At 46.5% G+C, this 15877-nt stretch overlaps 1 protein-coding gene across 1 annotated transcript; it reads right to left on the minus strand.

Annotated features, from left to right (window-relative positions):
- Nucleotides 1-6704: 6704 nt before the first annotated feature.
- On the minus strand, nt 6705-12008 carry DMRTB1 (DMRT like family B with proline rich C-terminal 1). Its single transcript, XM_069979503.1, has 4 exons — nt 11655-12008; nt 9006-9214; nt 7961-8111; nt 6705-6849 (listed from the first exon to the last, which is right to left on the minus strand). Exons 1-4 carry the CDS (start codon nt 11956-11958, stop codon nt 6770-6772), a joined length of 744 nt encoding a protein of 247 aa, XP_069835604.1. The 5' UTR covers nt 11959-12008; the 3' UTR covers nt 6705-6769.
- Nucleotides 12009-15877: the final 3869 nt, after the last annotated feature.

A 15877-nucleotide genomic window follows, 5' to 3' on the forward strand; every position in this document is an offset into this window, starting at 1 on the left:
TAGATAGATAGATAGATAGATAGGAGATAGATAGATAGATAGATAGGAGATAGATAGATAGGAGATAGTAGATAGATAGATAGATAGATAGATAGATAGATGATAGATAGATAGATAGATAGATAGATAGATAGATAGATAGATAGATAGATAGATAGAACCAGATTTCTTCTCTGTTCTGGAACCTGGAGTATCTAGAAATGGGACAGGCTAAAAGTCCTCTTTAATAATGGTGAGTGTCATTATTTTCATGTGCAGTATTGGCTTTAGGCGGCATGTGACGGAAAAAAGAGGGGGAAACTTATTGTCTTCTTCTTAAACTTAGAAAGGTTACAGCCCCTTTACACGTGTGCTGAATTTATCCGTATTATCAGGAAATCCAGATAAAATAGGGTTTTATTGGGCACGGATACCCTTCATGACACGGGGGGGGCATCCGGAATCTGGGATCCATTGCATGACAGCACGGACCAGCAATGCATGGTGTTGACACTGCCCTTTAACTGCACATACTCCTAATCAAGAGCGCATACACACAGCACCAAAGGAGAAGCAGCAGGTGAGTATGATTTTTTTCCCCCTCCTCTGTCTTTTTGCCGAGAAGCACTGATAGTTTCCTGAAGCCTCCTGATCAGTGTTTCGTGACCATAATAATGGCCTCGGACGTGTCGAGGGCGCCTTAAAGTAGACCAGAAAGCAGAAGAGGAACCAAATGTATCATTCAGATGCATCCGGGGATGTAAATCCGCTGCATCTTGTGCCGCTTCCTTACATGACCCTTCAGCTTTATTGCTGCAGTCCAGTATTCTGTACCAACCTGACGGCACAGACCATTATATGTGAGACGGCGGGCAAGGGGAGCGGCAGGCAGCCTAGAGATGACGCTACAGACCACTATAGGTGAGACGGCGGGCGAGGGGAGCGGCAGGCAGCCTGGAGATGATGGCACAGACCATTATAAGTGAGGTGGTGGGCGAGGGGAGCGGCAGGCAGCCTGGAGATGACGCTACAGACCACTATAGGTGAGACGGCGGGCGAGGGGAGCAGCAGGCAGCCTGGAGATGATGGCACAGACCACTATAGGTGAGGCGGCGGGCGAGGGGAGCAGCAGGCCGCCTGAAGATGATGGCACAGACCATTATAGGTGAGACGGTGGGCGAGGGGAGCGGCAGGCAGCCTGGAGATGATGGCACAGACCATTATAGGTGAGACGGTGGGCGAGGGGAGCGGCAGGCGGCCTGGAGATGATGGCACAGACCATTATAGGTGAGACGGTGGGCGAGGGGAGCGGCAGGCAGCCTGGAGATGATGGCACAGACCATTATAGGTGAGACGGTGGGTGAGGGGAGCAGCAGGCCGCCTGGAGATGATGGCACAGATCATTATAGGTGAGACGGCGGGCGAAGGGAGCGGCAGGCAGCCTGGAGATGATGGCACAGACCATTATAGGTGAGACGGTGGGTGAGGGGAGCAGCAGGCCGCCTGGAGATGATGGCACAGATCATTATAGGTGAGACGGCGGGCGAAGGGAGCGGCAGGCAGCCTGGAGATGGCGGCACAGACCATTATAGGTGAGACGGCGGGCGAAGGGAGCGGCAGGCAGCCTGGAGATGGCGGCACGTCCATGGACTTGGAATAAACCTAGATACATCAGCGCAATCTTACACATTTTACACGGTCTAAATTTAAGGCAGTAATAATAAATCTGAGCCTCATCCAAAACCACCAGGCTGAATGTATTAATCCCGGCCTAAAGAAAGCAATAAAGCCATCTGCTGAAGGAACCGGGCCAAAGATGGCTGCTATTGTTATTAATAGGCCTGGCGCTTTATTCCACCCCACAAGGCTATTTCAGGCTTCCATTAGACACACTGTACATGGCATCTCTGTTTGGCAGCAGTTTTTACTGTGTTTTGGGTTTTTTTCTAGGATTTTCTCAGTGTATTAGTATAGACTTTATTATGGCATTGTACCCGTGAAGTCATGTGACTGAAGTTATACTGTTATTCTGACGGAATTACAGAGAACGGCATATAACAATCTATGCTTAGAAATGGACTGGGCTTAGTCACTGCAAGCTGACATTTGGTCCATTGAACTCAATAGACCTGGACTATTTGCCTTGGAGTAAATCAGTATAACATTCTGCCAGTTTATATCATGAACCTTAGATGTGAACGTAACCTTATGACCACAATAGTGTGCAGAAACATGAGCTTCATAAGCCCAGGTGCATTTAGTGACTTTGTGATAATGCCGGCCATGCACCCATGGGGGCTCAGTAGCACATAGACCAGGGGTCCTCAACTGGCGGCCAGCTGTCCAGACCCAGGCTCCGGCGCTGCTCCCTGCACAGTAACTATCTATGAGCGCTTGTAACGAGCGCTCATAGATACCGAGCAGCAGCAGCACTGACAGAGAGGAAGCCATTGGCCACAGGAGGAAGAGAAGAGGATGCCCAGGACTTAGGTGAGTATAAAGTGTTTGTTATTTTTATGCTACATGGGAGGGGGAGAGCGCACAGAGGGCTATATACTGGGGGAGAGCACACAGGGGGCTATATACTGGGGGAGAGCACACAGAGGGCTATATACTGGGGGAGAGCACACAGGGGGCTATATACTGGGGGAGAGCACACAGAGGGCTATATACTGGGGGAGAGCGCACAGAGGGCTATATACTGGGGGAGAGCACACAGGGGGCTATATACTGGGGGAGAGCACACAGAGGGCTATATACTGGGGGAGAGCGCACAGAGGGCTATATACTGGGGGAGAGCACACAGGGGGCTATATACTGGGGGAGAGCACACAGGGGGCTATATACTGGGGGAGAGCACACAGGGGGCTATATACTGGGGGAGAGCACACAGGGGGCTATATACCGGGGGAGAGCACACAGGGGGGCTATATACTGGGGGGGAGCACACAGGGGGGCTATATACTGGGGGGGAGCACACAGGGGGGCTATATACTGGGGGGGAGCACACAGGGGGGCTCTATACTACAGGGGGAGAGCACACAGAGGGGCTATATACTAGGGGAAAGCACACAGAGGGGCTATATACTACTGGGGGAAAGCACACAGGGGGACAGGGGGAAAGCGCAAAAAGGGGCTATATACTACTGGGGGAAAGAGCACAGGGGGCTATATACTACTGGGGGAAAGCGCACAGGGGGGCTATATACTACAGGGGGAGAGCGCACAAAGGGGCTATATACTACTGGGGAAAAGAGCAGAGGGGGCTATATACTACTGGGGGAAAGCGCACAGGGGGGGCTATATACTACAGGGGGAAGGCGCACAGGGGAGCTATATACTACTGGGGGAGAGCGCACAGGGGGCTATATACTACTGAGGAGAGCGCACAGGAGAGCTATATAGGAGGGGGAGAGCACACAGGGCTATATACTACAGGGGCAGAGCGCACGGGGGGCTATATACTACTGGGGAGAGCGCACAGGGGGGCTATATACTACAGGGGGAGAGCGCACAGGGGAGCTATATGGGAGGGGGAGAGCACACAGGGCTATATACTACAGGGGCAGAGTGCACGGGGGGCTATATACTACTGGGGGAGAGCGCACAGGGGCCTATATACTACTGTGGGAGAGCGCACAGAGGGGCTACATACTACTGGGGAAGAGCGCACAGGGGGCTATATACTACTGGGGGAGAGCGGACAGGGGGCTATATACTACTGGGGGAGAGCGCACAGGGGGCTATAAACTACTGGGGGAGAGCGCACAGGAGGCTATATACTACTGGGGGAGAGCGCACAGAGGGGCTATATACTACTGGGGAAGAGCGCACAGAGGGGCTACATACTACTGGGGGAGAGCGCACAGGGGGGCTATATGGAAGGGGGAGAGCACAGGGGGCTATATACTGGGGGAGAGTGCATAGGGGGCTATAGACTACTGGGGGAGAGCACACAGGGGCTATATACTACAGGGGGAGAGCACACAGGGGGGGCTATATACTACGGGGGGAGAGCACACAGGGGTGGCTATATACTACTGGGGGAGAGCACACAGGGGGGCTATATACTACTGGGGGAGCCCCCCTATATACTACTAATGCAGTCACCCCCTGTGTACCTAATTTTAAAAGGCTGGTGAGAGAGAGAAAACGCCAGTTTTCCTGCTAATAAGCATCAATTCTGTATGTAAATAGTTCAACACCCTTTGTGAAAAGTAACAAAACACATTTCCTACTGGTGTTCAGCTCGGATCTTTGCTAAAAGTTGTTGAATACCCCTGACAATCCACAGAGAACGTAAACCAGAGTATGACACATTGTGTTTTGCTGCCCCCTTATGGTGAAACAGCAGATAAACAGGAGGCCAGTATGACATCTAAATGAGTTATAACTAAAAGCTCCAGCGGCAATATAAAATCACTCCAAAAGACCAAATCCCCCACCCCCGGCCGGCAGGACCTTCCTATTACAGAGAGCAGATTTCCTTTACAGACTCCGCCATATATTACACATAGTATCTTCTCTGAACAGACTACCTCCCTACAAGATCACATTTTCCTGATATATTGGAAGTTGCTCTGTGTATCCATTATCTGCGAGGTATTTTATTAGAGAATGTTCTCGTAGTCATCTCCTAACAATGGTTATGTCTCCTGAACGTCCCCCCGAGCCGCCATGCTTAGTTCTGCAGATGATTCTGTATATACGGGCAATCTGCATTGATCTGTGAGACTGACTGCACGTGAGTTCAGGATAAAGGAAAAGGCACTTGCACAATGTGTTTGATAAACTTTATAAACTTCTGACTAACTTTACTAACTTGACAAAATGACTACTAGCATTAGATGAACACGGTATAGATGACATTAATCTTATCCAACAGGTATAATTTCCATAAAACCTGTATGGATGAACAGTCTGGTTGGTCCTATGACTCACACATTAGTGTTTCTGAGACCTCATCATATCTATTGAGAAGCCGTTTCAATGGTTAATACAATATATGTAATAATGCAGCATAAGGCCATGTTCACACAGCGTAAGTTGAAATTGCGGGCGCACATGGGTACTGCAGTATCGGCTGGGATGATCTTCTGTGACACAGCTGGGTCACAGAACAGCCATATATTCGTCAATCATATTTTTAGTTCTTAAAAGTGCATAAAAACTTTATAATATATGTCAGGTAAAAATTCAGATCCTGAGTAGAATTCTTCTGGATCAGCCGTGTTGGGTGAGCTGTGCTAATTCATAAGTGCTCGGCCATACAGAGAAGCCTATAGACCCAGGCATACAGTATATAAACTCTACCTTAAAATCTTATCCTTTTTTTTTTTTTTCAAAATAAAATTGTACAACGCCATTAAAGGAGAAGTCCAGTGAAAATTTGTATAGTATTGTATTGTCCCCCAAAAGCTATACAAATCCCCAATATACACATATTACGGGAAATGCTTATAAAGTGCTTTTTTTCTGCACTTACTACTGTATCAAGGCTTCACTTCCTTGATAACCTGGTGATGTCACTTCCTGGGTAACATGGTGATGTCACTTCCTGGTTAAAACATGGTGATGTCACTTCCTAGATAACGTGGTGATGTCACTTCCTGGATAACATGGTGATATCACTTCCTGAATAACATGGTGATGTCACTTCCTGGATAACATGGTGATGACACTTCCTGGATAACATGGTGATGTCACATCCTGGATAACATGGTGATGTCACGACCCGACTCCCAGAGCTGTGCGGGCTGTGGCTGCTGGAGAGGGTGATGGCAGGGGGATGCTCAGTGTCCCTCCAGTGCCCTGTGTCCCTCAGTGTCCCCCTGCCATCATCCTCTCCAGCAGCCACAGCCCGTACAGCTCTGGGAGTCGGGTCGTGACATCACCATGTTATCCAGGAAGTGACATCACCATGTTATTCAGGAAGTGACATCACCATTTTATCCAGGAAGTGACATCACCATGTTATCCAGGAAGTGACATCACCATGTTATCCAGGAAGTGACATCCCCATGTTATTCAGGAAGTGACATCACCATTTTATCCAGAAAGTGACATCACTATGTTATCCAGGAAGTGACATCACCATCTTATTCAGGAAGTGACATCACCATGTTATTCAGGAAGTGACATCACCATGTTATCCAGGAAGTGACATCCCCATGTTATTCAGGAAGTGACATCACCATTTTATCCAGAAAGTGACATCACCATGTTATCCAGGAAGTGACATCCCCATGTTATTCAGGAAGTGACATCACCATTTTATCCAGAAAGTGACATCACTATGTTATCCAGGAAGTGACATCACCATCTTATTCAGGAAGTGACATCACCATGTTATTCAGGAAGTGACATCATCATGTTTATTCAGGAAGTGACATCACTATGTTATCCAGGAAGTGAAGCCTTGATGCAGTAGTAAGTGCTGGGAAAAAAGCACTTTATAAACATTCCCCATAATAAGGGTATAATGGTGATTTGTATAACTTTTGGAGGGCAATACAATACTTTAATAACTATTTTCGCCGGACTTCATCTTTAACTCTGTCAGGAGATATTAACCAATAAACTTAAAGAAATTTATAGAAGAATAAAAAACTGCGGCCACTGGCTGAGGAGGGCAGCTACTGGCAGGGATGAGCAGCTGGGGAAGATTGGGGTAGCAAGTATCTCCACCCCCTGCCATATGTTAAAAAAACGTAATCCCCAAACAATCACTTTAAGTATTTATAGAAACAATTTTGTGCCTATCGGTATAACAATACAGAAGGATGAGAGCTTAGGTGCTTTTGTCCCTGGCTGTTGTCTCGCTGCTTTCTGATGCAATCTTGAGGTATTGGTTTTCTGGTACAACCAGACCTAGAACACAAACACCAAGAACATTAACCTAGAACTGAGATCACACAGCACGGCTTAGTTGCAGAAAATCTCTGTGACTTAAAACCAGTCCCATTTATCTGACTGGGATTGTTTTAACAGCAAGCACATCGATTTCATGTCCATTCAGATGAATAGGAGCTGCTGAAATTTCTGCAACAGATCTGCAGTGTGTGAAGTCGCTCTGTCAGAATCTATGTATACCGTTATATTTAGCAGATTGTTATAGAGGCAGTGGGGGACATTTATTAAGTCCAGCGTTTTTTACACCGGACTTATAAATGTCCCCGCATCTCCGGTGCTACGGAGATTTATGTAGAGGCGGACCGCCTCTACACAAATCCCGTGCGCGTCAGTGCCCACAGCTGAAAACCTACGCCACCTGAAAGGTGGAGTAGGTTTTCGGTTATCTTTGATTTGAAAAAGTGATAAATCGCGCGGACTCTGAGTCCGTGCCCCCCCCCCCCCCCCCCGGGGCGTACTCCGTGTGAAGTGCCAATATGCTAATATTTTATTCGCAAATCGGCCAATCGTTGCTTTTTGGAAGTAACATCTCACAAAATGAAGGAACTCTGTAAAATTCAGCAATAGTTTTACCTGATTGATTTTTCCAGGATTGGGAATCACTTTTAGGCCATGTTCAAATAACATACTCATGTTCACAGACTGTATTGAACAACGGTCATGGAAATAACTAACATGTCAATTAATTCTGGCTGTCGTGCATTGAAATCTATGTAAATTTCAGTTTATGTAAATGCCAAACAATGGCCACTGTTAGTACAATGTGTGAGCCTAGCCCTAGCATATTTAAAGGGTAGTAAAGTGACATGTCAGAAGTTCTGATCTGGGTGCTGACACCGCCAATAAGAGAGGTAAGCGGCAATGAGAGATGGCAGATGATTCCTGTTCCCGGCACTTGGAGCTGGCAGTCCATAGACTCACAGACATGCTGTGGACTTTCCATCAATCTGTGCCACCTTCCCGGCAGCGTCTGTCTCTAGGGCTCTATCTATAAAAACCTGCAATGTGGCCCTATAATATTCCTTCTTACAAACAACAGAAACACACAATACATATGTTCTTCCCTCACCAGTTAAGCTTTTCCTGGGTTCTGGCATAAAGCGGATATTCATAGGCACGGTGAGGGGAATGTAGTGTAGGCCGGGCAGATAACCTTGTGGCAAGCTTTGAGGTGTTGGCTGGTAATAGCTTGGGTAGAAACCTCTGCCCCCATCCTGAAACTGCAAAAAAATAAAATAAAAAAATATTTTATTATATTATCCCCCCCCCCCCCCCCTGCTAATCTAAAAACAGACCTTTGGCCGGACCCCGATCAAACAGACTGAACGAACAATCAATATAAATAAATATGGTTGGATAGCTGATAGGTCAGTATCTACTCCATTTTACATTCAATAGGTATTCTAGTGTAAAGCATTGCCTCATCCACTGTATAGGTGACGCTCTATCCACAGAGACTCCCGCTATAATGTGTCTAGGAACTGTAACAGATGTTGGTGACATGCCTGAGGGGGGCTGGACATGTGACTTAGGGTCCTATTAGGGTCTGTTCACACAGAGGAATAGGCGAGGAGGAACGTTTTCTGCTTGATTTCCTCTTCTTCAGCTCTGGCAGAATTTGAGCTGAAAGTGGAGATTTAAAGCCCTATGGGATTTCTCTAGCGGAATCTGCCAAAAAAAACCCCAACATGTCAATTCTCTGAGCGGAAAGTGGATCCGTGATGGAACATTCCGTGTGTAAACTCCGCCGTGTGAACAACATGAGTGGAAATCCCATTGACCACAATGGGAAATTGTTCTGTTCATATTTTACGGGTGGAATACACCTAAAACTAAGCACGGATTCTGCCTGAAATTCCTTGCCTATTCCTCAGTGTGAACATGGCCACAGTAAAAAAAGCTAAATACAACCATCATTTTGAGTAAAAATAAAACAACGTGTGAACAGAAGAAATAAAACTGTGCATGAATGGCAAAAGCAGGTGGTAAATAATGAGCGTATTTTTATATTAAAAATACAGCCGTATTTTGAGATTATTTTCCATGGCTATAAGATTACTATAACTGCTTTACTGAAATATATTCCACTACGCGTTGTCCTGTCCTGTACTCACTGGGTAGTATGGGTATACGCCTCTAAATGGAAAAACAGGATGTGGAGTGGTGGACGGATATGTAGGAGGGGGCATTACTCCACTTGGAAATCCTGGGACAGCTGGGAACTCTGGGTAGTGATACATGGGCGGGCGGCTGAAATGCATCTTTAGGGTCTCTCTTTCGTAATCCAAGGTTGGCACGTGTTCTAAGGGGGATAAGGACGGTCCTGAGAAAAACAAACAAAAAACAGAAAGTTTAATCATTTATCTACTGGTCGGAATTAAAACCAATGAGCAGCCAATGAAAAATTACACAAGAACTACATAGACTGTACTATAGTCGTATATTCACTACTGACATACATCCAGGGGGAGCGTGCGGTGGTGTCCTCCACTTACCGGCAGGGCATTCGCATCTATGGGGCTATTACACAATTCTACTATAGACTTTGGATATGATGGAAAATGACTGCCAGACCCCTCTGTTCTTGGAGAGATAAGCCAACTCCTCATAGAGAACACAGGAACATTTGCCTGTGCCGAGTGTTCAAGTGTATGGGGAGGACGGAGGAGACAACTGTCGGCCATGTGACAATAATTGAGAATGTATGGTCACCTTTACACCCCTGTGAAACTGGATTATTAGTGCAGCAGGAAAGCTCTTCAGTTCTATCGTGTGTATAGTCTAAGTCTGGGAATCACCTTTAGGCCATGGTCAAATAACATATTTTTTATGACAAGTATGGCCGTTGTTTGCAATTAAACAAATGGGTTGCATTGAAGTAAATGCAAACAGCGGCCGTTAATTAATTCTGGCTGCTGTGCATTGAAATCTATGCAAATTTCAGTGTAACAATGGCCATTGTTTTTGAATGCCAAACAACGGCTGCTGTTAGTACAATGTGTGAGCCTAGCCTTATTTAAAGCATATTTAAAGGGTAGTAAAGTGACATGTCAGAAGTTCTGATCAGTGAGGATCTGTTATCCTGCCCTTCAAACCTGAGGAATTATGACCTCTGGGCTCGAGTACAGATTACCGGCCCTCTCTCCTGGTGCTTCTCAGTTGGGAGCAGGACGCATCAGGGCTGCCCTCATCTCCCGTCTTATGTTCTCTTCATGTATCACTGTCTGCTGCCTCTACATCACATCCCCTTATATCACTGGCGGACGTCATCACCTTCTGCTGCCTCTACATCACATCCCCTTATATCACTGGCGGACGTCATCACCTTCTGCTGCCTCTACATCACATCCCCTTATATCACTGGCGGACGTCATCACCTTCTGCTGCCTCTACATCACATCCCCTTATATCACTGGCGGACGTCATCACCTTCTGCTGCCTCTACATCACATCCCCTTATATCACTGACTGACGTCATCACCTTCTGCTGCCTCTACATCACATCCCCTTATATCACTGGCGGACGTCATCACCGATGATCTGTAACGGTTTGTGATGGATCCTGACGCGTCCCTGGCTGTAGCCTCGTATGTGTCGCTCCCTACAAACTTGGTGCGCTCACTAAGGCTGGGTCCACACTGCGTTTTTAGCATACATTTAACGGATCCGTTTTTTTTTAACGGACAAAAAAAATAGTGTCAGCAAAGTTTTTGCGTCCGTAAAAAAAAAACTGATCCGTTTTGATCAGTTTTTTTTATAATGGAAGTCAATGGGAAAACGGATGCACACAAATGCATCCTTTTTTGCAATCCATTTTTTTCAAAAAAAGGGATGAAAAAAACGGATTGCAAAAACGCAGTGTGAACCCAGCCTAAGGGACATATCCCCCTTCTACCTCCTTCCCTTATTGGGATTCAGATACCCTCTAATCCTAAGGAAATCTTCTCATGAACGTCCCCCCACTCACCTATAACATCTGATGTCAGTAGATGGGAGGGGGTTAACTATCTTGGTTTGGAAAGGATTATGGCGCCTGCAGGAGCAGAATTCTAGAGAACTTCCCTGCAGGTGACTTGTCTATAGGACGTCTGGAGAAGGCGGGTCAGTAGCTCACTATTACCTGGATACCCGATCACTATTACCTGGATACCCAATCACTATTACCTGGATACCCGATCACTATTACCTGGATACCCGATCACTATTACCTGGATACCCGATCACTATTACCTGGATACCCGATCACTATTACCCGATCACTATTACCTGGATACCCGATCACTATTACCCGATCACTATTACCTGGATACCCGATCACTATTACCCGATCACTATTACCTGGATACCCGATCACTATTACCTGGATACCCGATCACTATTACCTGATCACTATTACCTGGATGGCAGTGCTGCTGCTGCTGCTGATACCTGATCACTATTACCTGATCACTATTACCTGGATGGCAGTGCTGCTGATGCTGATACCTGATCACTATTACCTGGATACCTGATCACTATTACCTGATCACTATTACCTGGATGGCAGTGCTGCTGATGCTGATACCTGATCACTATTACCTGATCACTATCAGAATAAGGTGGTCAGCAGTGGTTGCTAGGCAACAGACTCCTTCAGGTCACAGGTGACCACCAAACCCTGTCCTGGGGAGGAGAAATCACTGGCTGTAGGATTTATTGGTAGTTACATCATGACGTCACTGCCCCCTACAATAAACATGACGTCACTAGTCTACAATGTCTACCGGCAGACTCGGCCTGGGCCGGGCTCCGCGCCGTGTTCCCGCTCCTCTCGGTAGGCCAGGCCTTCCCTCGTCCCTTCTTGCTGGCGGGCGGCTCCTCGGTTTCGGCCTTGAGAAGCTTGCACGCCGCCCGGATCTTACGTCTCTCGGTGATGAGGGAACACTTGGGGCAGTTGCACGTTTTCCACCCGCAGCGCCCGGCGTGACCCCGCACCGGCACCTGTAACCCGTGATTACGGCAGCGGGAACACTTCAGGATCCGAGGGGGTCGGACCACAGCGGCGCCGTCACCGGATATGGCCGCCATGTCCCGACTGACAACAGCGTAACGAGCGGCCGAGCGGAGGGCGGGGCTAACAGAGGCCTACATGCCCATATAAAGAGAAACTGACCCATAGCAACCAATCACAGCGCAGCTTCCATTTTACCTCAGCTGTAAGCTGCGCTGTGATTGGTTGCTATGGACTGTCTTATTGACACACTGTGTATGTGGTGTATGAGGCCTGTGCCCTGTCAGTGTGTGGAGAGACAGCAATGTGTCCTTATGTTTCCTATACAGTATCCATCATGTAGCCGCCATTACCCTCCACCCCTGTATACACATAACAGTGAGGTAACCTGAGGCCAATGGATGAGAATACCGGCCATTAAAGGGGGACTCCATTACAAACATTAATTCGGTACATTTAGAATGGTGTACATCTAATCCGGAAGAATTACATGGAGATTGTAACATAAGAAGATGAGTGATGACCTAGTAAGAGGAATATAACCTGTCACATCACACAGAGAGACCAGTGCCTGCCATCATAGACTCCTATTACAGCCCGCCATCATAGACTCCTATTACAGCCCGCCATCATAGACTCCTATTACAGCCCGCCATCATAGACTCCTATTACAGCCCGCCATCATAGACTCCTATTACAGCCCGCCATCATAGACTCCTATTACAGCCCGCCATCATAGACTCCTATTACAGCCCGCCATCATAGACTCCTATTACAGCCTGCCATCATAGTGATAAGGCCAGCGATACGATTTTACCTACCTGCACTGTACCTATATGACTACACCTATATATATTGCCCTCTTAAGAGACTGGAGATGATCAGAGCGTGATGAGAGCGTGATCAGAGGGTGACAGAGAGATGTTCTGGATAAAGAAGAGGAATGCTGGAAGCACGTCACTGAGAACAACTCCTGGAAAGTTATCATTTGTAGGCACAATCCCCAAGGACCAGTAGTGGATTATAATAGGGGCGTTTTGGGCGGCAGCCCGGGGCCCTGAGCTCCTGGGGGGCCCATGACCACCCAAAAAGACTTATACTTTCAATGGTGTACTGTCTCCTGGCTACACTTCTGCCATGATTTGCAAAAAATCACTGTTTTTTAATGGCAATTTTGCACAAATCAGGACATCATGACATTATCTATCCTGTACTATGAACGCCAGGCTAGTGCTTCCATAGTTACAGTGGGGTGGGGGGGGGGTGGGGGGGCCCAGGCTTGGTGAACAGCCCGGGGCCTATGGTAAAGTTAATCCGCCCCTGCCAAGGACCCAGAGACTCTTATCTATAAACAATTTATGGAAAACAAATACATTGTGCTCTTGGATTCATGAAAAAGTATCTTTGCACAGAATGTATTGTTTTAACCTTTTTGACCTTTTTGAATAATAATAATGAATACTAATATAGATGCCATTGCGCATGACTGAATATCTAAATCACTAGCACCGCCTCATCTATGTCTTATTAGCATTTGTTACCACCCTATATTTTATCTGTCTATAAAATGTGATGACCATAATAAAACTTGGGCCATTTTCTCCAGGCTTATAATCATGATACATTGTCTTATCTGTGTCAGTGACGTATAAGTAACGAGCTGGTAATACTGCAGGATTCCAACTCTAGATATAATTTAAAAACCATCCTTTACCTGGGTTTTTGGCTTCTCTCCATAGAGAGAGGTCAACATATAAATTTAACCTTAACATTTGGCGCCCTTGGCAGGGACTCAGCCTCTTGCAACCAGAACGCAGATTGACAGGATGCGGTGATTTATCCGTCATCGGACGCGCAGATATAACTGGCCAGGTAAGAAAGACTTTCCTTTCTTACATACTATCTGCGCCTCAGGGGAACGGATCTAATCAGATTCCCGTCACACCTGCGTTCTCTATATATGTTTGTAAAGCTGAGTCTATTTGTTAGACAAAGAACTCTGTAACCCAGGATAGGACAAGGTTAAAGTGCTGCATTGCCGTCGCAAACTGTTGTGTGATTGAGATAAGCTGTTGCTGTATTTATGCTGAATTAAGAAAAGGGATTGCCGAACTTATTCACTTCTGCGTCCTTACGGGGAGGCTGTGATTAATTCTTAACCCTTGTAATACAGCATGGCATCGGGAACAGCTGCGAGGTCACAGACAGTAGGCATATAACTTTTGGAGTGAACGGGTTCCTGATAAGTGATATCTGTCTCGAGCAGCGGGAACAATACTTGTATTGATCCCATTATTTGTGCTTGTACTGTGGTAGAGAGCAGGTCAGAAGATCTGTGAAATACCCCCTTGCCCCCTAGGAGGAATTAGCAACGAGGGACAGTAGGTTGCTGTAGTGCGTCGCCATAGTGTGTCACTGTGACGGCTGGGCCTATAGTAGCTGTGCTTGTTAAAACCTAAGGTTTAGGTTTCGTTCCCCAATACGCTACCTAGGGATTAGCTGAGCAAGGATGAGACAGTTATTCACTAAAAGAAGGGATCCCCAGTCTCCACAAGAAGTTTATGTGAAGCTGATGTGAAGCTAAGAAAGATATAGTTAGCGATGGGCATGAGAAGATGCAGTGCAAGATCTAGAACAGATCTTTAGGAGGTTTGATATGAAGGCAGATACATGCCTTAGCCCCACCAACCTCTGGCTCTCTGACCAACACCTGGGAAACCCCTTACACTCCTGTGCACACTTATTTTTGCCTTGTGGGTAGGTAACCAGACCTACATGTAACATGCAGGGCAAATGGGTCCTTGGAATTTCCAGGAACCTTGGGGGTTAATCGAAGTACAATCCCTAAGGGGGAATCAAGGATTAGAGTTCTAAGAGAGGAGGGTGTGGAGTAGATAGATGAGAGCCAGAGGGTCAGACAGAAGGAAAACATTCAGGATAATGGGTGGGAAGCACAGGTCCAGCTGGGGGGACATGTGCCGGTGACCAGCAATATCTAGATAAGACAGAATATTGTAGTGTGTGTGGCAGACCCAAGCCACATCATTATGTTACATCATTGTACCCAGTTTATATCTGTATACAAACCCCAGATCCTGCAAAAAGCCAACCTACCTTCAATGGTGGCGTATAGACCCTTTGTTCTGCAGGAATCTTCCCCTTGGTCAGCTGTTGAAGTAGTTACTTTGATTTAAAGTGCCCCTTACCTGATAGTAAGACCAATGCCTTTGTGGAGGTGGGCAGCCTAACCTCAAATAGTGTACAGTGCCATGTAAGTGTCTGAGTACAAAGCCACGTACTCAGACAAGGAGAACAGTCCAGCTCATTGCTAGATACAGTACTGAGAGAGCTGAAGAGGTTAATTAATGCTGCGTAGTGAAGCAGCATACAAAGTACATAATGTGTGTTATTTGTTATGTTTTGTACAAGGCCATCAACCAGCTCTGAGGGCTGCAGATCACATGCAAGCAGCATTAGGAAAAAGAATCAGAGCTGTTAGTGTAATGTAATGTACGCTCCTACATTATACTGTATTTCAGCCAGTTTTACTAAGCTGGTGTTCCCCTTTAGAAGTATGTTACGTGTTAAAAAAAATGTTGATCATTTTCTGTTGTCCCGACCGTGGAACATTTGCTTATTTAGCTACGCCACTTTTCTGTAATCAGCCCTCAAAGATGGCGACGGAAAGCCAACCACTCCCCATATCATCCACGTCTGTATTATAATTGTGACGTCTCAAAACCATGCCCTAAGCCAACACCCCTATATCCGGTTATCTAGTCCGGTGGCCATTTTAACTCCTGGCATTTCTGTCCTCCGCCCATACTGCTTAGTGTCACTGAGGGGGCGGGCACAGGACTTTCCGATAGAGTCTAACAACTGTTTTGCACATTTATTAATGAATATTATTACCTGATGGTGAAGAAAGTTAGATAAAGGTTTGTTGGAGGGAAAAGCAATGAGACTGTTTGAAGGAGCTGGGTCTATTAGACCTAT

This window comes from Dendropsophus ebraccatus, chromosome 8 (genome assembly GCF_027789765.1).
Source record: "Dendropsophus ebraccatus isolate aDenEbr1 chromosome 8, aDenEbr1.pat, whole genome shotgun sequence".
Classification (NCBI taxonomy): domain Eukaryota; kingdom Metazoa; phylum Chordata; class Amphibia; order Anura; family Hylidae; genus Dendropsophus; species Dendropsophus ebraccatus.